Source organism: Biomphalaria glabrata, chromosome 2, assembly GCF_947242115.1.
Source record: "Biomphalaria glabrata chromosome 2, xgBioGlab47.1, whole genome shotgun sequence".
NCBI lineage: Eukaryota > Metazoa > Mollusca > Gastropoda > Planorbidae > Biomphalaria > Biomphalaria glabrata.
In genome coordinates this window covers 13,438,397-13,461,564 of record NC_074712.1, presented here as the reverse complement: position 1 = coordinate 13,461,564, position 23,168 = coordinate 13,438,397, and the positions used below count along the sequence as shown (strand labels likewise).

The following is a 23,168-nucleotide window of genomic DNA, read 5'->3' as shown; positions in this document are numbered from 1 at the left end:
TTTCAAGCAGATGACACAAGTAATATAGGCTACTCGATTGATGAATAATATACCTAATAATAATAAGGCTTCTCTTCGAGTCCGAAGATTAATAAGGAATGCAGTATTTCCCATGGCTACGCAGCCCCAGCTGCGACCTACATATTTTGCCACATCCAGGGCAAGCATAACCATTTTCCAGCGGTGGTTGATTAAGATTTTCTTTCCTCCGTCTGCGTCTGTCCTCGGCAGCGGATTTTCTTTTGGTCTCAAATGTGTACCCCGCGGCCTCTGTGAGTGACCGCCAGCTGTCTCGTTCTGAGGCCGCATGCAACCAGGGTCTCTCTTCTATGTCAGCTAAGACAAGTTGGCGCCTAAGCTGGTCTTTGAAGCGTTTCCGTGGGGCACCTCTGTTATGTCTACCACCTTTAAGCTCACCAAAAAAAAAATAAATAGTAATAATTATTGCCAGGCCTACAATTGTTGCAAACAAACAGATTGAAAAAGCCTGTCATTTTTGCACATGAGAACCAGGGTCGGATTTAAGTAGGCCTATGTAGAGACCCCTACACTTTTTCGAAAGCCATAATAGAGATCATCTTATGGCATGCTATATTTTAGAAGATAAAAATAGGGTTTTTATCAATTTAGTGTAACTTTCCTTTTTAAAAAATATTTAATATGCATTTTTTAAATTAAAAAAAAATATTTAAGGGAGGGCAGGGGGGCTACAGCACAAGGGAGTCCACAAGAAAGGGCCTCCACTATAGAGAAACAAACATAGGCTATATCCGAAATTCAATGGTTCAGAAACTTTTCTAACATTTTTTTTTCGCATTTTTACGCATGGAAAAAATGTGATTAGGAAATGTACGCTTGTAGCATGCTCGGAATAAGTAAATACAGCTCTTTATTTATTACAGTGCGTCTACCAAAGACCTTACCCTCCACAAACTAAAAAATATATAGATCTACTTTTTAAAATAAAAATATGCATATTAAATATTTAAAAGGAAAGTGAAATTAAATTTTCAAGAACTCTATTTCTTTTTGTTCTAAAATATACCATGCTTTTAGATATTTTATACGTATTTTTCCTACATAACTTTAAAGCTTTCGAAAAATTGTAGGGGCCTCCACAAAAAAATCCTTCCCGGGGCTCCACAAACTTACACCCGTCCCTTCTAGTTGTAAGATGCCATGTCCCAAGTTAAACTGGATTTTAAATATTTAAAAAGTTGACAATAGTTGGCAACAAAAAGAGGGAGGTAAATACTATATATTTTATTAAATTTACATAAACATGTAAACAATTGCACTAGCCTCACTAGGCTCGGTAGGGAAAAAGGAACACTAGTTTATCATTATCATGATTATGAGTCACTTTATCTTATCTTTTAGATTACATACGTTACTTCATACGAGAAGATAATTAAATCTATAACTATAATGTATATAGATCTGCGTTCCGTTCTAGAATCTATATTCTATTAATTGTATGCACACTCTAAGCTTTAATTTGATATATTATATATATATAATGTTAGTCTACATCTCCACAAGTAGAAAACTTGCGTAAATGTACGCGTTTTTCTTTTTCGTATCATTTTGTCACAACGTTCCATTAACCTTAATGTAAAGCCAAAACGCGTTAAAAAAAAATCATTTTTTTTAACCGTAGGTCCTACAACAATAATGTATATATCATTAGAAAGCTCTTATCATGTGCTTTAATGGTATATTAATTAATGTTTTTTTTTAATTTTTTCAAAATTTTGTAACATCCCTACTATGCATAAATTTAATTTTAATGATTTCATTTGTCAATCCAACCGTGAATTCCAGTGATAGTTCATTAGTTGCAAACTTACACTGTTACAGTAGTCTGTAGACTCAGACTGTAGACTACTGTAACATAACTGTAGTAGTGTGTAGACGAGTGTATTCAGTAGATCTAGAATAATCTAGATAGTAGACTGAGTGTCTGAGTCACTGACTACTTTACTGATTTTCTTGGGACCCCTCAACTCAAGAAAACATTAAAAAACTGGAACAGACACAAAATAGAGCAGTGAGATTCGTAACAAACGAATATTCACATTTGACTAGAGTAACACCTTTAGTAAAATCACTAAATTTAGAAAGCCTTCAGGACAGAAGGCTCAAAAGTAAAGTAGCAATCATACATAAAACACTGAACCATAATCTTCAAATACAAAAACAAAATTTAATAAAATACTCTGAAAGACACAAAGATAAAGGCACATTCCTCGTCCCATATGCTAGGACAAATTTGTACAAACACTCCTTCTTCCCTAGTGCTATTAGAGCATGGAATGGGTTGCCTGAGCTAGCCAGGAAAACCAGTGACTTGGCTGAATTTAAGTCATTGGTTAACATGCATGACTAAATGCATGACGCGTAGGACGTAATCATCTTCTTTTTTGAAGTAACGTCTGTATCATATAAGATAAGATAAGACTAGGTAGAGTATAATGTATATCATATGATAATAAAATAATTTTGATATGCTATTCAAACACCTAGACTCTATAGTTATAGCATGGGCGTAGCCCGGGGGGTTGGGGTTCAAACCCCCCTGAAATGAAATCCCCCTCCTGGGGGGGGGGGGGGGGGGGGGGGGGATCGGATTTTAGTGACTGACTTTTTGCTTTGATTTTGCTTATTTTAGTTGAGATTTTAATACTAAACCATCACTTGCCCCAGTACAGCCAAGGGTTTTTGAGTTTCAAACCCCCTACCAGGGGGTTTTGAGTTTAAATCCCCTACCAGGGGTTTTTGCAGTTAAATCCCCCTCTTATATAAAACAAAACCAAAAAAAAAAATGCAAACGACAATCTCCAAATTTCAAGAGCACAGTTAAGGAAGATTTTGATTTTAAAACCCCCTCCAAAATTTACGATAAACCCCCTCTTCAATATAAAAAAGCAAATTACACACTAAAAATTCTATGAGCGTAGCTTAATGGGTTTTGACTCAGTTTTGAGTTTAAACCCCCCTTCAGCGGGGTTTGAAGGTAAAAAATACCTCTTTAATATTAAAAACAAAGCAAATTATACACTCAAAATTCTATGAGTGTACTTAAAGGGGTTTTGAGTTTAAACTCCCCTCCAGTGGATTTTGAAGCTAAAAAATGCATCTTCAATGTAAAAAAATAAATAACAAATTACGCACTCAAAATGCTATGAGCATTGCCAAAATGGGTTTTTGAGTTTAAACTCCCCTTCAGAGGGGTTTGATGCTAAAAAATACATCTTCAATATAAAAAAAGCAAATTACACACTTAAATTCTTTGAGCGTAGCCAAGCAAATTGGGGGTTTTGAGTTTAAACACCTCTCCTACAGATGATTTTTTTTTTTAAAGTTTAAAACCCCTTCAGATGGTTTAAAATTCCCTTACAAAGCGTTTTGAAGTGGAAAACCTCTATCTTCATATATTACTCTAAAGCAAACTACAGTTACCAAATTCTATGACCGTAGCTAAATGGGGTTTTGAATTTTAAAAAAAGAAAAAACAACTCCAGAGATTTTTAAGTTTAAAACCCCTACAGATGATTTTGACAATAAAACTTCCCTTTTCGATATAAAATCTAAAGCAAACTACAGTCACCTAATTCCAAGAGCGTATTCAAGAGAGTTTACACATTTCTACCAGTGGCAGGGCTCCATTAAGAAAGTACAGTGAATAGTCATCTGCCGAAATTGAGAAAAAAAATCCTGGCTACGCCCATGCGGTCTATAGCAGTATAAGCCAAAAATTCAAAGTTTCAGTTTGACTTTGACAAATGATTATTTGATAATGGTTTGATATAGAAATGAAAATGAATTAAAAATAAAAATCTTCTTTAGACTTAGTGTAATGAGAATAAGGATGACCACTTATTAAATTATATTTGTACCCCTAACCAATATATGTTATTATATTTATAAAGAGGCTTTAAGAGGCCATGTGTTTTCATTTAATTCAAACATTTTGTCACACATTATTTGATTCCAGTCACCAAAATTTATTTCAAACAGTCTCTATATTTCAGCATCAATAAACTCCGATTTTAATTCTATATTGTTATTATCTAAATTTTAAGATCCTCAAGCATAGCCCCTCTCGTGAAATCATTAAGATGTTTTCAAAGTAAGCATAAAAACGAACACAAAAAATAAAAATATGAACTCACTTATTGTAGGCCTACCAAAATTAGGTCACTGGGATAGTGACTTCTACGCTGTCTACACTGACTTTTAGACTTATTTTATGTTTGCATGATTAGATGTGTGTTTAATGTTTGTGTTTTTTGTTTATTCATTTAATAAATTTCTAATATAGATGATCTTTTGTAGTATAGTACAATCTAGGATGGCCATTCTTGCCTAAATAGCTGAATCCTCTATGTTTTTCTCTCTATATAAATCTAGATCTATCTAGTAGGTTTAGATCTAGGCGTTTAACTTCATTCAATGTATCAAGCTCACTCCAAACATTTGCCCATTTATTCTCTATAAAAAAAAACAAACAAACAAATAGAATAAAAGATCATTAACATTGATGTCCAATACTGGCTGTTTGAAATAAATTTTTGTAAGAAAATCGTAATTTAATATAATTTATAATTTGTATGGAATCAAACAACTTGGCTTATGACTTATGAATCAAATTCCATGTTCTGACAGAATTTTTAATTTTCCACATTTGTACATGATTAAACGTCAATAACATTTTTGTTTGTAATCAGAAAACATTACTTTTGGTATAGAATTATAGGAGAATGCATGCTATTTTATATAACAAATTAAATTTTATAAAAACAGAAATTAATTTAATTTAATGAGATCAAATCAATGATGGTATCGTTAATTAGGAGAGAAAGAGCTAGATCTATATTATTATTATCCAGATCTATTTTATCTTCAAATCTGAAGGAACATCTGATACATGTATAACATTTGACAAACAAACTAAACACTGAAAAATGCTATATACTTGTTATTGAGTTATAATAGACGTAGATGTATAAGATCTATATACATTATGATTATCATTATATAGTAACTCATATCTAATAATTTAAGATACCAGACTCCTGCTTGCCCTGAGTCTAGGTCTGAGGAGGACAAAGCCTTACAAATGAACATGTTAAAAAAATGAAAAGTAATCTTTAAAAACTAGGCTTAATTACAATGTATTTGATAAAACATGGTAACATAGTAAGCAATAGCTGTACGATTGGTAGGATCTAGACTATCTATTGACTCTATTAAGTATCATAATTTTCAGACCAAGTGATTTTACAGTAGATCATCATTCCTGCAAATAAAAGTTAAAAATCTTGAGGAAATTTTCTTTTTCTTAAAACAGTCTTCTATATAAAGACATGTTTAACCTGCACATAGAATGGGTTTATCAAAAACAACATCTTTCTTGCATTTATGAGCAAGTTTTGAATAAAACCAAGAAGTTATGATATTTCTAATTAGGTAGATGGACATAATGCAATAGCAATAAATGAATAAACAACAATAGAGAGAAAGATCGACATTTTCACATTTTAGGCTTATACCTGCTTGATGGAAAATATGCCGCCCCCCCCCACTCCAAAAATGGATACGTCCCCCTTTTGCCTGACATCTGGTAACCCAATCTTATCTAATGTAATCAAATTTTAAATTATTTTTCTTAAAGGTTTTATTTTACTATAAAAGTAAAAAAAAAAAAATATTTGTTGTTAATATTTTGTTTGCCTTTGGTGTTATCTCTACACAGTACAAGAATTAATTATCTAGATTTTGTGTGTGTGTGATAAATTGTAATACAAATGTCTTAAGTCAGATAACAATAGAACTTGATGTTCCTCAGATTCTGTTTTACATTTTACAAAAATGTTGGTAGCTGATGCAGCTGAGAGGAATAAGCAACCCATTCTAGGTAAGATACTAATCAACAACCTATACTAAGCTACTAATCATTAAGCAACCTGTACTAAGATACTAATCATTAAGCAACCTGTACTAAGATACTAATCATTAAGCAACCAGTACTAAGATACTAATCATTAAGCAAACTGTACTAAGATACTAATCATTAAGCAACCTGTACTAAGATACTAATCATTAAGCAACCTGTACTAAGATACTAATCATTATGCAACCTGTACTAAGATACTAATCATTAAGCAACCTGTACTAAGATACTAATCATTATGCAACCTGTACTAAGATACTAATCATTAAGCAACCTGTACTAAGATACTAATCATTATGCAACCTGTACTAAGATACTAATCATTAAGCAACCAGTACTAAGATACTGATAATAAGGCAACCTATAATATGATACTGATCATTAAGCAACCTATACTAGGTAAGACAATTATGTCAGCAATCATAGTAAAATTGTTAATTATTTAAATAACTGACAGAAATAGAAATCTTCTTGTTTAGCTTAAGAAACAACAAACATACATGCAGTTAACTTGAGTTAACATTGATACTGTGTGATGCAGCGCTACTTATCTAATCTAGATTTATTCTTATTGCCTAAAATATATATGCCTTTTGAACTGTACAATTCAATTAATGAAAAGACTTATAAAAGAATTGTGTAACTATTGCAAGATACAGCCATAGAAACTATTGTTTTATGCCAAGAAATCGAAACTTTTTGTTGATGGTGTGCTATGTATGCTATGGAATGTTTTAAATCATACTCTTGCTATAAATGATTCAACTGTACTGTGCTTGTCTGTTTTAATACCTTATAGGTATATCATTTTTATAAGCATACTGTAAAAATCGTATTTAAAAGTGTTATGGCTTTACTTAGTTTTCACATTATACAAGTATAGCCTCAATATGGCTTGAGAGGCTAAGTGCGCTTGAACTTGGCTTGGCTTGGCTTCCTATGAATGGGGTTTGAGGTTCGACACCCGACTCGGACAGAGTTATGTTTACTGAGTGCCTGAATGCAGCACGGAAAAACCTTCTCCTAGATACCCCCTTGCCCCCACTGGTCCACAACTGAAATTGGACCAAAACGCTCTGAGCATGCAATAAGCATGAAAGTAGCACTATATAAAATCCATAATTTATTTATTTTATTTATCTGTTTTAAAAAAGGGGGAAAAAAAGAAATGCAAAGCAAAAATACACATTTGAAACCTTGCTAGAACTAAACAGTCATTTTGATTAAACTTTAATCAATGAAAAGCAGCTTTAAATTGTGTATTTTGTAAGTTCTGTATATGTGATAAAAAAGAAAACCCACCCCATTATGGCTAAAACTTCAGAAAGATTGCAAACATAGTAAAGCAAACAGGATTTGAATCAAGGATCAATCTCATTTGTTTTCCTCAATCAATATACATGATTGATTCACTACTTGACTGTTGTTTTTTCAATAAACTACCCAACAAGGGCTCTTTATTACACCCTGCCCTCACCAATATGTTGTAAAGAATACTAAATGTAGCTACTATTTAATTCTGTTGTTAGATGTCTTGAAGAGTTATCTCCCTGCTGCTACTTCTACTAAAGTTCTGGAAATAGCCTCAGGGACTGGTCAACATGTGTCACACTTTGCAGAGCATCTACCTGACATTACTTGGCAGCCTAGTGATATCACTCATGCATATCTACAGAGGTGAATGAAACCATTCTATACATATTCTTTTACCTACTTACTTTATTTGATTCTGCCTCATTCAAAGAGGATGCTATGCAGGTAAGCTTTTTATGCATTTTCAGCATCAAATAAAATAGAAATTCTTCAAAATTGGGTTAGACAAATAGAATAAAATTAGTACGAGATAATTAAAAGCTTGTATGATATATGCCTGAGACATTTTCTGTTAAACTAATCTAAATCTAACACTTGCTCTATTTTAATTCTTATACTTTATACCTTTATACTTATCCTAAACTTAACTCTGATACTTATAAACCCAAAACTTACCCTAACCCCAATCTCCCCAAGTAAACTTGAACATAATTTTGTTCCTCATTTAAGGCTTGTTTCTCTACAAACTAATGCCTGCTTAGAGACACCCTCCCTCCCTCAAATACTATAAAAGTGCACAGTGGTAGCTCTGACTGTTTTAAAAAAAAGTCCCCCCCCCCTTCTCTTTCTATTCTTCCTCTTTTTCTCCTGAATAATTGAAACTTACTTTTTTGTGCTTTCGAAAGTTGTCTTTGTCAAGCTGTCAATTATTTTATTGTCTATAAAATACTAATACTACTCTTATAGTTCTCAAAACAATGGCCAGCATCTAATCTGCTTGTGTGATTTAAAATATTTAGCTTGCCAAAACTGATTCTACTGACAGGTGAAAGGCCAAAGGCAGTAAATTGGAGCTTTTGGCTCAGGAGTCAACTTCAAGAAAAACCAGGAGTGAAAGCACCTTAGGTATTGGGATGATCAACTTATGGCATTCTTTTTTTTTAGCTCCTGAAACTGAGTTGATGCCAAATGTATTGCATCAGCAAAGTCTAGAAAGAGTCCAAGATTTAATCATTTTATTTAAGATTTTGGAATGTGACCTTTAACTACCACTTAGCCCCTCCAACTTATTTTGCTATCCTTGATCAGTGGCGTCACTAGGGTGGGTGTCACCTGGTGCGGTCAGTTAAGGGTAAGTCCACGCCCCCCCTCCTCAAAAATATTTCTTTTTGTTTTTAGTTTGTTGTGCCATGATACACATGATTTATAATTAACTACATTAATTGATTATTAAACAACTATAAATGACAATTTATCTATAGTTCAATTTTTGCATCAATGCAACCTTAAGTAAATTACAATGTTTTTCTTTCTTTCCTGGATTTCAAACTTGAAAACGTATCAACCACTTACAATTAATGTCTTAAACGATTTCATTTTTAATAAATGTGCCCCTTGTGAAAGTGTCGTCTGTTCATTGTCCAACGAGTTATGCTTTTGGTAAAGAAAAAGTTTAATTAGCCACCACTTTGTCAATAGTTTAAAAGTAGGCCTACTCTTATGTATCTTTGGCCTTCCAGTACACCTTCCCCGCAAAAAATAAACCAAAGATAAGTAAAACAAAAGACATCTGGCAACAGATCTTTAGCTGCACCCCTAAAGGCTATAATTTTAGAACGAAAAAATTATTTCCATTGTACCAACAATTTTAGGCAAGAAGCATTTTCTGAAAAGAATGTTGACCATATAGATTAAGTGAATGCTATACACATCTATTAAATAGCTTTTCTGTTGGTTCTTAAAATTTCCTCTACTCCTTTATGGCTCCATACACCGAAGCTGCATTTTTTATATCCCTGAGCTCGACATATCATAAATTCAAGCTACCCCCCCTTTCTAGACATTTTAAGTAATGTAACTAAGTCAATCTCACCAGCTCTTTTCTCCCTTAAATCTTATAACTTATGAATCTGATCAGTGTGCACTATGTCAGGTGTGCTGTCAAACAAAATACAAAGGTGCTTACAATAATTTTAACTTTTATAAATATATCTTTTACATGGTTTTCTAAAACATTTATACACTTTTTAACATTATAGATACACTTTCAGTTATGGGTTTTATTCACACAAAATTTCCATCATCTTATGGAAATTCTATATTCAATAAAGACTAAATAAATGAGAATTGGACCAGCTCAGAGCCCAATTACAAGAAAAAGTAAGCCTATTATCTCAACATGACCAAAGCATAATTTTTTGACTCACAACCAGAAACAACAGAATTAGACAACATATGTTCCAGAAGCTAAAAGTCGGGAGTAGCGAAACCTGCTCTTGTGGAGCATCACCAGAGAATGCTGACCATGCCCTATAAAGCTGCATACTATATTAAGAGGCCCGTACAAGACTCTGGCCCCAAAACCCCTCTATAGAACAAAAACTATACAGAGAACTGCCTGATCTGGAAACAACTGCGTGGTTCATCTCACATATATGATTACTGATCTGAACCTTCCAACATGATAAATGAAAATGATGATGAAGAAGAAGAAATAAAGACTCGTCATTAATGTGGTCATGAAATGTCAAATATTCTGATTTTATAGAAAAAATCTGTGCAATTTATACTCCACTGTTTTTCTTCTTTATGTCAACCATAGCATCGACATCATTGTCAAATGTATAAGTAGCCGATGCCCTTGTTTTCCGAATTCTGATGACTATTCTTCATGCGTCTTTTGATGTTCCGACTGCAACTTTATTTCCACCACTTATTAAGCTACTAATTTGTATTTCATTTCTATAGACTAAGTTGAAGATAGTTAACAACAGAAGCCATACAATTACTTGATATTAAGTGACTAAATCATCCCCAATAGCAAGCATCAGAACCATTATTTTAACAACTGGCGTACTTTTCCTTTTGTGAAATTGGCCTATGAAAAAAAGAAACTATCACCTAAAATATTTAAGTCTATATTATTAGACTGATTCATTGTAACATTTCCTTCATCTTGGCTAGAGTTTCTTTTACATTCATCATCTGAAATTACATCATCATCTTCAGAAATCTCAATGGCATCATTTGCTTTCTAATTCTACAAAATTTACATTAATTACATGTGAGATTTCAATAATATTATATGCTTGAAAAATGTCGTCATTTGTTGAACAGTGACTATTAGTTGGCATCCTGATTTTACGGTTCTAGCTACAATTTCAACAGATTTGATTAAAACATTGTTAAAAATCAAAGCAGTGTTTAGATACATGCAGCTAATATACATCTAAAAGTAAGGTTTCAAATCTGCTTTTGATATAAAGTATGATGCAACATTTTGGATTATATGTAGAATTTCATTAAACATTTAAATTTGTTTAGCCAAAATATTTTAAAAAATGTATATAGATCTATTTATTAATTGTGAATAACATTCCAATATTTAGCCAATGACACTTACTTTTTTTAATTGTCAGTTATTCAAAATGTGCATTTTTTTCCACTTGGGTGTCACCCCCCTAATGGGTGTCACCTGGTGCTGACCGCACCTCCCTGGTGACGCCACTGCCCACTGTCCTTGATGGCTAAGTTTTGTAGCATAACTCTTTCTTGCTAGCAGAAACAAACAACTCACTCTAACTTGTGATAATAACTGGTTCATTTCAGTATCTCTGCCCACATACAACATAAGAAGTTAACAAATGTTCTGCCACCAATTAAAGTTGACATCACCACCCCACTAGAACAGTGGAGCTTGCAGGATCTTAAGCCAGAGACATATGACATGATCTACAACAGCAATATGGTTCATATATCTCCTTGGGAAACATCTCAGGTAGTTTTACAATGCCATCATAAGACTCTGCAACACTGCATATAAATGAAATATAAAACAAATTCTTTCCTCTCTTACAATCTTTTGAGAAGATCTGGACAACATCCTAAGAGCTCTTCACTATTTCCTTTCAGGGTCTTTTCAAAGCAGCAGGTTATTTGCTCAAGAAAGATGGAGTTCTGTTTATGTATGGGGTAAGCTATTATTTATTTATTTATTTGTTATTTATATTTTAGTCACATTTAAATTTATGGTACAAATTATTTTTTAAAAGGTTCATCTTTTCACAGCCATTTAAAATTAATGGGCTTCTGACACCTGAGAGCAACATTCGTTTTAATGAGTATTTAATATCCCAGTAAGTTGACAATAAACATAGTTAACCAGATTGTTTCCTATTATTTAAATGAATTAGATGAATAAGCAACTGAATTGTTTATAAATAATATAATTTGTATTAATGTTGCCCAGTCATATTTTTCCCTAGTCATCATCATCATCTTTTCTTTGAGTTCCTCATGGTACACAGAGCCTCTGTAAAAACATGCCACTCTCTGCGGTCTCTTGCTACTTTTTTTTATGGCTTCCCAGCTCTTCCCAGTCCTCACGGCTTCCTCTAGTATACTGTGTCACCATGTTGTTTTTGGTCTGCGTCTTGTTCCCTGAGAGTTCCATTCTAAGACCTGCCTAGCTCTGTCGTTGTTATCTTTTCTCAGGGCGTGACCAATCCATCTCCACTTCCTCTCTAAGATCTGCACCTCTATATTTTTCTGCCCACTCATCTCCCACAGTGTTTTCTACTTTGTCGTACCAGTGTATTTTTAGGATATTTCTCGACATCTGTTGATGAAGGTCTGTACTTTTTTTGTTGTTGCTTCAGTTGTTCTCCATGTTTTAGATCCATACAGAAGGACTGCCTTGACATTAAAGATTATTTTAGTCTTGTTTGAGATGTGAGGAGATTTCTATGTTGGTTTTAGCTGTGTAAATGTCTGACGCGCTAGATTTATAAACGTTTAATGTCTTCATCTGTTCCACCTGATACACTGAGTACACTCCCAAGATATATAAAATTACCTACTTGTCTATGGTATGTGAATCCAGTTTTCCCTAGTAATTATGTATTATTAGCTAGTGGCTGATTTACTACTTTGAACCATGAGGAACCCCTTTCTTTTTTTTTTTAATCTCAAACTACATTTTTGTTTCAAAACACCTACACTATGCATGGCTTTTGGATTGTTTCTTTCACTGGAAGATGGGGCATGGTGGCAGAGAGGTAAAGGGCTTGGCTTCTGAATTAAAGGGTTCGGGTTTGAATCTCATTGAAGACTGGGATTTTTAATTTTGGGATTTTAAAGGCACCCCTGAGTTCACCCAACTCTAATTGGTACCTGATTTTAGTTAGAGAAAGTAAAGTGATTGGCCATTGCGCTGGCTTCATGGCACCCTCATAAACATATGACCTTTACATCATCTGCCCTCAAAGGGGTACCTTTACTTTATTTCACTTTCCCTGAAAGACTTGTGTTGAAAGTCCAATTGCTATACACAGTGGAATTTCAGGCAATTTTCTTTTTTATTTAACAATCTAAGGTTTGGATTGAGAGATATAGTTGACTGAAATGTTAGAGGATGTCTTCTATTTGATGCTGTCTATTTCAGAGATGTAAGATGGGGAGTGAGAGATATAGTTGACCTGGAGAAATTAGCTCAAGAAAATGGTTTAAAATTGGAGAAAATGGTATGTCTTTGTTTATTAATTATGATTTATTAATTATATAGTTCTCTATAATTTGATCCTATATTTTCTCTTGTTTTGCATGCTCTGAGCTTTTGAATATTTCACCTTGATTAACTTCTATAGTGGAAACATTTAAGATAAAAGTAAACCTCTTGTTCCATATATATGTATGTGCAGTAAGCTCATTGAGCAGCCATCTTCAAATTCCTTGCCAGAGGGTGTGTAGCCCTATAGCTGGTACTACTCATGAATAAATTCCTTGCCAGATGGTGTGTAGCTCTATAGCTGGAACTACTCATAAATAAATTCCTTGCCAGATGGTGTGTAGCTCTATAGCTGGAACTACTCATAAATAAATTCCTTGCCAGATGGTGTGTAGCCCTATAGCTGGAACTACTTATAAATAAATTCATTGCCAGATGGTGTGTAGCCCTAGAGCTTGAACTACTCATGAATAAATTCTTTGCCAGATGGTGTGTAGCCCTATAGCTGGAACTACTTATAAATAAATTCATTGCCAGATGGTGTGTAGCCCTAGAGCTTGAACTACTCATGAATAAATTCTTTGCCAGATGGTGTGTAGCCCTATAGCTGGAACTACTTATAAATAAATTCATTGCCAGATGGTGTGTAGCCCTAGAGCTTGAACTACTCATGAATAAATTCTTTGCCAGATGGTGTGTAGCCCTATAGCTGGAACTACTCATGAATAAATTCTTTGCCAGATGGTGTGTAGCCCTATAGCTGGAACTACTCATGAATAAATTCTTTGCCAGATGGTGTGTAGCCCTAGAGCTTGAACTACTCATGAATAAATTCCTTGCCAGAGGGTGTGTAGCCCTAGAGCTTGAACTACTTATGAATATTTTTGAAACCTCTTGTTAAATGTATTAGCTTTTATGTTATGAATAAAATGCACATACTAGTGTGTGTTGATGTTTTAATATTGACAGTTGGGGAAAATAAGGAAAAAAATAAAGCTCCTCTTTTGTAATTTGTGTTCCTAGGTACATATAAGGCTCATCTGTTTCTATGATAGATACAACAACCAACAGCTTTTACTTTCTCCAAAAATTTTTAAGTTTGAAATAGCTGTTTTCAGAACTCAAGCTCTTTACAACTTAGCCACCACTTCCCTACAAAAATACATAACTGAGTTTCATACCTTTTCTTAGTGAAACTTAAGTACTTTCATTTGGTGAAAATAACAAGTTAGACTTTTGCTTGAAGTTAAGTTTTTTTTGGTAGTTTATGAGAAGAAAAAAAAATCAGTATGAAAAAAAAAGTAACTGGCTAATGTTTCTTCAATATCTGAGAAGGAAAAAGTTTTTCTAGTCATTGTAAATCAACTTCCCATCTTGAAATTTGTTTTAATTTATTGTAAGATTGTGATTAACAAACTGTATATTTTGTTCATTTCAGGTTGACATGCCAGCTAATAATAAGAGTGTGATATTTAGAAAATATACCAGCTGAAGATATTCGTATAAAATATATTTAGATACAATACATAGCGTTTTCATTGCATAGGAAGAAAGGAATGATTGTTATAGTGTTAACCTTATTTGGTTCACAACTAATAGATTATTTGTTGCTGGTACTAACATATTTTACACCTGCATTCAAGTAGTTGGTTGGGAATGACTTTGATGAGAAAAAACTGGATGCTATTTCTGCAAATTTGAAGAGAAAAAAACAAAGTCCAAGACACACTAATTTACTGCTTTGAACTATTAAATGTACCCTTACAAAAGGAGAAAATAATATATTTTTTTAAAAAAGCTCCTTTTTTTTTTTTTAAATTAAAATACAAAATGACTTTTTGTAGATAAAGGGGCTACTAAAAAATGTACACAATCCTTTGAAATGAAATCAAAAGTTCATGTGTGTGACAATTTAATCTAGCTTTCTTTTTTTTTAATTCTTAGAATGATATTTCCAACTGATAACATATATTTTAAATATTTTAATAAAAACAATATCAACCTAAAGTTAGTTGAAGTTTGAGGATGAATGATCTGTATTTGTTTGAGCTATGTCAAAATGTCTGCAAGAATATGTTAATAGATGTGGTGGTATAGTTTTTGTCAATTACACTCCCATGACATTGGAGTTAAGCAAACAAGTTGCCAAATTTTGTTTAATGTCATATAGTTTTTATAATGAAGTTATTAAAATATTACAATGTTACTATATTTTTTTTGCAATGCTTATTTTCATCATGTATAAGTTACCCTTTGTTTTTTTCAGTTATCCTAATTTTAAATTTGTTTTTTTCTCAGTTATCCTAATTTTAAATTTAGCAGAGATTTCTTCCAAGTAATTCTAACTCATGAAAACATCAGCCACAAAATGTTATACTGCTGAGCCAGTTTGAGTTTTAATCATTACACATCAACCAAAAATGTTAAAATAATGTTATTAAAATCTCAACCTTTTTTTTTTCTTTTCCACCTTTTTGTTATTCAAAATGTTATACAAGACGATTTAGGAAATTGAAAAGCTAAACAAAAGCTTTCTTAACTTCTTCAACCTGATAGCACAAGACATTTAAGTTATCAAGTGCAGTTAACAAACAAAATATAGACCCAAGGGGCTATAATAATATAAGACATAAACGCAAGAATTAAAATGACACAAACTAAATTTTAAAAGTTTTTTAACAGATAGGTAAAGAGATTTTAATGTTCTTGAAGGTAGTGAAGCATGTTGTATGTCTGAGGCCAATGGAGAGTGAGACATGATATTAATGTGTCCCACATTAAGATAATGGTCACACTATCACTTCTCAATTGAAAGTATTAAATATCAAATTATTAAAAACCAGTAAAAAACAACATAATGGGATAATTGTATTCCTGTTTATTGGGTAACATATAAACAATTCTATTAATATTTAGACAAGATAATGAATACAACATCAATACAATATCACAAAAGTAAACTCTGTTCCAGCAAAGAAAAAAATGGGCCCATTGCCCAATCTTTGAATAGTGCAGTAGATTGTTAAATGGAACATTGAATGAATGCTACTTGTTTAAAACAAAACTTGATACAGAATCCCTAGACAAAGCAGATGAAGAAGCTTCATATCTATTTCTAACCATTCATAGAAATATCTATAATGAAGTAAAATATTCAAACAGTCAGAAATATTGCTATTACCACATAGACAAGTAGGTAATGGTGTAGGGTGAATAGAAAATAGTTAATGGATAGTCCATGTTATCAAACTCAATATCAAAACATGAACTCTGTTCAATAGTTGGAACACTAGACCAACTCTTTTTGACAAAATGCTCATTAATACATTGTATGTATTCATATTAAAACATTTTCACTGTTAGCATTCATATTTAAGTTTAAGAACAAACAAAGAAATGATGTACTGATGCTGAAAACTTTAAAGTTCAAGGACTCAAGAATAAATAAGTTCAGAAGAATTAATGTGTGTCGATTCACTGCTTGGCAAATATTATAGTCATCTATCTACAACTGCACAGTTATAAAAGCATAAATGTAAGCTAGGACATTTATTGAACTTTGTACACCTTCTTGCTGTTCAGTCATCAAATGAAATGAGCTGTAACTCCCTCTGACCAGCTGATGCCTGTCCTGCAGTAGGTCCACCTTGCTGTTGGTAGGGCACAGCATAAGGCTGTTGTGTGGGCTGTTGAAATTGTTGTGGTTGGCCAGGAGTGACATACTGTTGTTGAATGGGCTGATTGGGGTTGTTAAACATAGGAGCATTGGGATGTGATGGTAATGCTGCTGCTAAACCTGCCAATGGGATTTAAAGAAGATAATTTTTGAGTATTGAAGAAACAAGCAAAATACAACAAAAAAATACTTTTAAAAACAACAAAGCTTATATTAAGTGTATCAATTAGTTCGGATCAGTCATGTAATTACATTTGTAATAAGCCTTAAAAGACAATCTATATAGGGAACAAATTCAGCTAATACTACTTCAGTTAAGTACTATTTCTTTCCCTTGCTTGAGGTACCAAACAAAATAATTTACTACCAATAGTTAATTAACTAATTTGTTAATTTAAAAAAATTGATTCTTGTGTTGTCATGAAAAAGAAATAATTGTGCAAGATTTCAGCTTGATCCTAGATTGGGTTTCGGAGCAATAATGTGTACAAACTTTTGGCCAGACAGACAGAGTGAGTTGATATAAGCTTTGTAAAAATGCACTTATAATACTTATGGGACATAATGGCTTATGGTTTATTTCAAATGACTAAGGAGACAAGGGTTCCAGTGTTTGAATCTTGGAGACCAATTTTTACTGTGTCACACGCTGATTTGGCAACAACATGAGATGTGGTCTTTGTTAACATTTGTTAAACCTAGTCTAAGTGAGCTATTATGATAAACCCAGTCTAAGTGAGCTATTATGATAAACCCAGTCTTAGTGAACTATTATGATAAACCTAGTCTAAGTGAACTATTATGATAAACCCAGTCTAAGTGAACTATTATGATAAACCCAGTCTAAGTGAACTATTATGATAAACCTAGTCTAAGTGAACTATTATGATAAACCCAATCTAAGTGAACTATTATGATAAACCCAGTCTAAGTGAACTATTATGATAAACCCAGTCTAAGTGAACTATTATGATAAACCTAGTCTAAGTGAACTATTATGATAAACCTAGTCTAAGTGAACTATTATGATAAACCTAGTCTAAGTGAACTATTATGATAAACCTAATCTAAGTGAACTATTATGATAAACCTAATCTAAGTGGACTATTACAATTGATTATTGTAATTCAAAGATGCAAATATATATGAGTTTTTTTTAACAGTATTCAAGTTTTGATTTATGGATTCTGTTTCTGTGCTTTATGTGTTATGGATTTAAAGCGCTTGTGTGAAAAGAAAGGATCTGCTGCACCCTATCATCACAACATGAAATCTACACTATTCCAGCGAAACACTCAGGACATCAAGCTAACCCACTTCTGGTTGGTGGCCAATAGGGGAATGCTTGTGGTAAAACATTCTTAAATGGCTTGCCATGAAACAACCTTCTGACCCCCCATATTCATTGTAAGATCTCAAAAATAATTTTACTTTCTTCTTGACTTCCTTTCAAAATGTTTTCTTTGGTTAAGTAAAACTACAATGAATGGAAAGCAAATGAAAAAATAACTGACACTGTTTGCTTCAATTAAGCTAAACATATGATTTTTATAAAGTAATTAGATTCAGAAAAAAAAAAAGTTACAATTGGACAACTGTAGACTAAAAGAGACATGGGAAGGTTGGCAGGATGTGAAAGAAATGCACAAATAAACTGTGCTGTATCCCATACACTGAAAAGGGTGCTAATGAAGAATTCAAGAATAAGTTAATGTGTACATACATACTCTATGCTTCACTAAAAGTCACATGGCATATCAAACTTAACAGAATACCAAGATGTACAGAAATAAGTTTCACCAACATTGTTCTATACCTGGCATGTTAAAAGACTGAAACTCTTGAGGCGTAGGTGCCCCAGCATAACTTGCTGCACCTTCTATACCACCCAATGAAGGATTGGGGTGATGGACAGCTGTGGGCATCTGGCCATATACACCACTGTAGTTACCTGGGGAGTGAAACAGCCCTATGACAAATGTTTTTAACACATGTTGGAGTAAAAATAATTATGTAAGTTTCACTTAAGATTTTTTTATTAATAAACTTTAAAAAATGATGGCTTAAACTAATAGTCTAGTTAACTGTTTTCAATAAAAATGTATCCTTGCCTCTGAGAATATTTGATGTAAAATACATGTCATTAAAACAAATGTGTTTTTTTTTAGTGTTGAACATATTGCAAATACTAATACAGAAAAAATTCTCTTCTGTTGATTAATGTGGAGAAGAATGCAATTAAAATTATTGAAAGTTGAATTAGATTGACTGATGATAATAAATGATGGACAAAAAGTGCAACTAGTTACCCATATTAGGAGCAGACATTGGTCCCACTGTGGAATGTTGCGCTGCCATGCTCATTGGTCCTTGTTCTCCCTGGGGTAGGATCAAAACAAATTAATATAAGCAAAAGAAAATCTATTTGGCAGATGCAGTCTTTTTATATCAACTGACACATTTTTGTAATGTTAGGTTTCACATTAAGTTTGTACCTGAATGGCATAACCCTGTGGGCCTAACATAGCTTCTGTTTGGTATCCTGTTGGGGGCATGCTTGATGGGCCCATGGCACCATACTGTGCACCCATATGATACATCCCTGGTTGTTCCCCTTGAGTGAGATGTGGAGGGAGAGACATCCCTTGAGGTCCATGAGGCTATAGTGTTCAACAAAAAAAAAGTTGTTTTTTACAAACAAAAGGTGATAAACTGAAATTTAAAGAAACAAAAACAAACTCAAAATGTAGTTTAATCAAGGTTAAGGTGGAGAACTGTCAATGTAAAACAAAATAGGTCATGGTTAAAGGCCAGTATATATAGTTTCAATTTTGTTGATATTTTTTTTAACCCACATGAAATGCATACAAGGGAAAAGTCCATTAACCAAGACTATTTTCTCTAGCCAGTTTTCTGTTTTAGCTACTGAACTGTAGGCTCTTTTGCAGTTTCTGCCAAGTCCATGAGAATAAAAAGTCCCAAGGAAGCTGGAACAGCCATACTTTGAACAAGCCAGCAAATAACAAGGCACTCAAGGAAAGGAAAGGTTGGTAAAGTACAACAGACCTGGAAGAGGTTTGACATTTTATGCTACATTGATGATATAATCCTGCAGTGACGGTGTGTCAAATTATTATGTGACACAAGACTAAGCAGACAAGACCAATAAATACTGCTGGAGTGACAGCAATTATCTCACTTTATTCAGACATAAGTAGCCAGGTAAACAAAACAGATTACCTGTTGCATGTAACTTTCTGGTGGTACCCCTACACGATGCACAGGTGATCCCTCAGTAGAACCCCCTCCAGATGTGTAACCATGTGATGCCATTGCCCCATTTGGTGGTAAACCTGGTTGACCAATCATGGTTTGTGGGTAGGCCTGTTAAGTGTAAAATGAAAACATGTTAAATTGAATGTCATGTAATAATGTTTTATTTGTTTAAACATCTAATAACACTTTAAAAAAAACTCAGAGAGATGAGTGCAAAATGAAATATTGAGATAAAAATTTAGGAAAATTTTGAATTTGTAAAGAAATGATACCAACATCAAAGCCAGGTTAGCCTTAGTGTGGGACCCTCAGATGAGTCATTATGTATGAGGCTAAGTAAATAGGATGAGTTTTCTAGAACTGAACAAATTTTCCCAAGGCCTTACGTTAGGAAGAACTTCATATACTAAGAAGAGACCTTATGATGGGATAAACTTTATAGACTTTGGAGAGATCTTGTGTTTGGGTCAACTTAAAGACTAAGGAGAGACCTTATGTTTGGAAGAACTTCATAAACTAAGGAGAGACCTTATGTTTGGAGGAACTTCATAAACTAAGGAGAGACCTTATGTTTGGAATAACTTCATAAAGTAAGGAGAGACCTTATGTTTGGAGGAACTTCATAAACTAAGGAGAGACCTTATGTTTGGAAGAACTTCATAAACTAAGGAGAGACCTTATGTTTGGAGGAACTTCATAAACTAAGGAGAGACCTTATGTTTGGAAGAACTTCATAAACTAAAGAGAGACCTGATGTTTGAAGGAACTTCATAAAATAAAGAGAGACCTTATGTTTGGAAGAACTTCATAAACTAAAGAGAGACCTTATGTTTGGAAGAACTTCATAAACTAAAGAGAGACCTTATGTTTGGAAGAACTTCACAAACTAAAAAGAGACCTTATGTTAGAGTGAACTTCTAAGATTAGAAACAGATATTATGTTTGTCAAACCTAAAAAGACTAACAAGACACTTTAGGTTTGAAACAACTAGAAAGAAGTTTTTTTATAGCATCTAAAGGTCAGATAATGATGTTCTGCTAATCTTAAGGCTACATCTCACATTTCATTCATTTAAAACATGAGGATAATTCTCTCTCTATCTCTCTCTCTCTCTATATATATAGATAGATATAGATAAATAGTAAATACTAGACTAGGAATACTATAAAAGATTGTAAGTACAAGCTATGGCAATCAGTGACATTACATAAGTTGAAGGATGGCTAAACAAATGTACCTGGGGATAGCCAAAAGTTTGCATCTGCCTGATGTGAGTTAAATGTTTCTGCTGTTCAAACCTTGCAGCCATTTCTCTCTCCTGCTCCTGAAGTCTCTGTAGAGCAAGCTGGCGTTGCATCTCTAAATACTCCTGTATGTTTAAAATATACATTTTAACTAGCATTGAAGATTAAAGCTTAATTAGAATACTAAACATAAAATAAATTCATATGACAAAGTGATAAATAAAGGTTAAATATACCAAGAAAAGAAATACTACTAACTAGAACAGACACAACACATATAATTACACAATACAAACACAGACAACTGATTTTGTTCATATCTGATATTAATAAGTATCAACGTAAAAAGTTAAGAAAAGGGATGAATGCCTACATGTTTCTTTTGTCTCATAACTTCAAGTTTTTGCATCATTTGAATCTGACGTAATCTCTCCATCTCCTCTGCCTGTCTTCTCTTCTTCTCTCTGTGTTCTTCTCTCAATGAGTCCAAAGCTTCTCTAGCATCTCTCAACTGTGTAAGTTTATCCTGTAACCCCTCATAGTAAGCTGAAATTGAACAGTATTGATGGAACATCACAATTAACATTTGTTTTGAAGAGCTGACAAAGAAAATCCAAATCTTATCACTAGAACTCTTTTCCATGTTCAACAACATACAAATGTGGACAGTATAACACTAGAATGTAAATGCAAGACAGCTAATGAAAAGTCTGGCCTGGTGTAGAAAACAGAAGAACCAGAGACAGAAGTGATCATTAAAGGGATAGAAGGCAAAACGTGAAAAGTTCAATCTGCATTAAAATTTTACTGACAGTTACAAATAGAGCTATTTTAGACTCATAGAATATTCAAACTAAAATTAAGTGAACTACTTTTATGTGAAAACATGATGTTTAAATTTATTTTTAATTGGTTACTATAATTATTTTCAAACAAAAAAGTGTGATCTTGCTTAAGTTTAATCTAAATCTGATAGAGTTGTTTTTCAAATGTTTTTAGTCGTTTATTTTTTTCTATTTGCTTAGAATGACTACTGTAAAATCTAGACTGGACATAGTTGTTAATGAGGCCTTAATATGAAAAACAGAAAACTATAAAGAAACTCTACTCAAGGTCTGAAGGACCAGACTTATTGTTTAATAAGATATTAGTATACGAATGTCAAATTGAATGTTTCCCTAAGCTTGTTCTCTCTCTCTAACATGTTAGTCACTTCATACCTCTGTCCTCCTCCTTCTCTTGTATGTGTGTCATCAGTTGTGGGTGCATCTCACTGATCACAGCAAACAGTGACTGCACAGCAGAGTCATTGGCTATGGGTCTGCCACGCTGGGAGTTACTCCTCATGCGGTTGACGAAAATCTCCAGGGATCCCTGGAGGGCTGAGAGGAACTGCTCCTGACTGTCCTCAGTGTCTCCATTCTGGTACAGATGAGAGGATACTACTGGTGGTGACTGGATGATGTATGAGGAACACAAATAGTGCAATGGTCATGATGTGTCAACATTTATACATCTACATGTTGCTGTGACTTTGTGATCTAATAGATTTATATTCGGTGAGCATGACATTGAAACAAAGAAGTAAGTTGATAAAAAAGTAAAAATCTCAACACAAAAAAATCTTAAACAAAAGAACATTTGAATTTTAGGGGAAAAAAATGTGTTGAAGACAGTCAGGCAGGTCACAGCAAATTATTATTTTATTTTAACACTATATTTAAAATAAATAATGAAGAAATATTATTTTTAGTTTTCTAAATCCAGTACGTGTACATGGATTTTAGTTTTATAATTAAGCACAATTCTTTTTTCCAATAAGCTCAGCCAAAAAAATGATCTAAATTCTAATCACTCAAAACATTTAGTTCAAAATGATTTACTTATGATACTCATTACACCAATAATACAGAAGTTAGCAAAATTGGTTTCTATCTAGAAGCAGAATAAGACTAATGAGTGTTTTCTGTGATATT

At 33.2% G+C, this 23,168-nt stretch overlaps 2 protein-coding genes across 14 annotated transcripts in view; one reads left to right on the top strand and one right to left on the bottom strand.

Moving 5' to 3' along the window:
* Positions 1 to 1,228: 1,228 nt before the first annotated feature.
* Positions 1,229 to 14,804, top strand: LOC106078582 (methyltransferase-like 26). 6 transcript variants are annotated; one of them, XM_056019192.1, is made up of 8 exons: positions 1,229 to 1,247; positions 5,852 to 5,920; positions 7,486 to 7,633; positions 11,099 to 11,267; positions 11,402 to 11,461; positions 11,558 to 11,625; positions 12,933 to 13,011; positions 14,434 to 14,804. In XM_056019192.1, the coding sequence occupies exons 2-8, from the start codon at positions 5,875 to 5,877 to the stop codon at positions 14,485 to 14,487; spliced, it is 624 nt and encodes a 207-aa protein (XP_055875167.1). In that variant the 5' UTR covers positions 1,229 to 1,247; positions 5,852 to 5,874; the 3' UTR covers positions 14,488 to 14,804. The 6 variants fall into 6 exon arrangements, with proteins under 6 accessions (XP_055875167.1, XP_055875165.1, XP_055875164.1 ...); XM_056019190.1 differs by lacking the exon at positions 1,229 to 1,247 and adding an exon at positions 1,267 to 1,305 and having other exon boundaries at positions 5,851 to 5,920; XM_056019189.1 differs by lacking the exon at positions 1,229 to 1,247 and adding an exon at positions 1,268 to 1,315.
* Positions 14,805 to 15,858: 1,054 nt separating this feature from the next.
* Positions 15,859 to 23,168, bottom strand: part of LOC106065411 (hepatocyte growth factor-regulated tyrosine kinase substrate-like) — a 29,036-nt gene continuing 21,726 nt past the window's right edge. For 7 of the 8 annotated variants that reach the window (XM_013224212.2, XM_013224215.2, XM_013224216.2 and 4 more), the window contains 8 exons: positions 22,413 to 22,647; positions 21,566 to 21,738; positions 21,186 to 21,317; positions 19,912 to 20,055; positions 19,167 to 19,331; positions 18,981 to 19,050; positions 18,488 to 18,622; positions 15,859 to 16,791 (listed from right to left, as the gene is read on the bottom strand). In XM_013224212.2, the coding sequence (XP_013079666.2) occupies positions 16,574 to 16,791; positions 18,488 to 18,622; positions 18,981 to 19,050; positions 19,167 to 19,331; positions 19,912 to 20,055; positions 21,186 to 21,317; positions 21,566 to 21,738; positions 22,413 to 22,647 (1,272 nt within the window). In that variant the 3' untranslated portion in view covers positions 15,859 to 16,573. The remainder of the gene's footprint in view (positions 16,792 to 18,487; positions 18,623 to 18,980; positions 19,051 to 19,166; positions 19,332 to 19,911; positions 20,056 to 21,185; positions 21,318 to 21,565; positions 21,739 to 22,412; positions 22,648 to 23,168) is intronic. The other variant, XM_013224217.2, reaches the window with a different exon arrangement.

Excerpts from the sequence above, each read along its gene's own strand:
- LOC106078582 (XM_056019187.1), top strand. Across the intron at positions 11,626-12,932 it reads AATGAGTATTTAATATCCCA|AGATGTAAGATGGGGAGTGA; the intron begins GTAAGTTGACAA and ends TGTCTATTTCAG. Across the intron at positions 13,012-14,433 it reads GTTTAAAATTGGAGAAAATG|GTTGACATGCCAGCTAATAA; the intron begins GTATGTCTTTGT and ends TGTTCATTTCAG.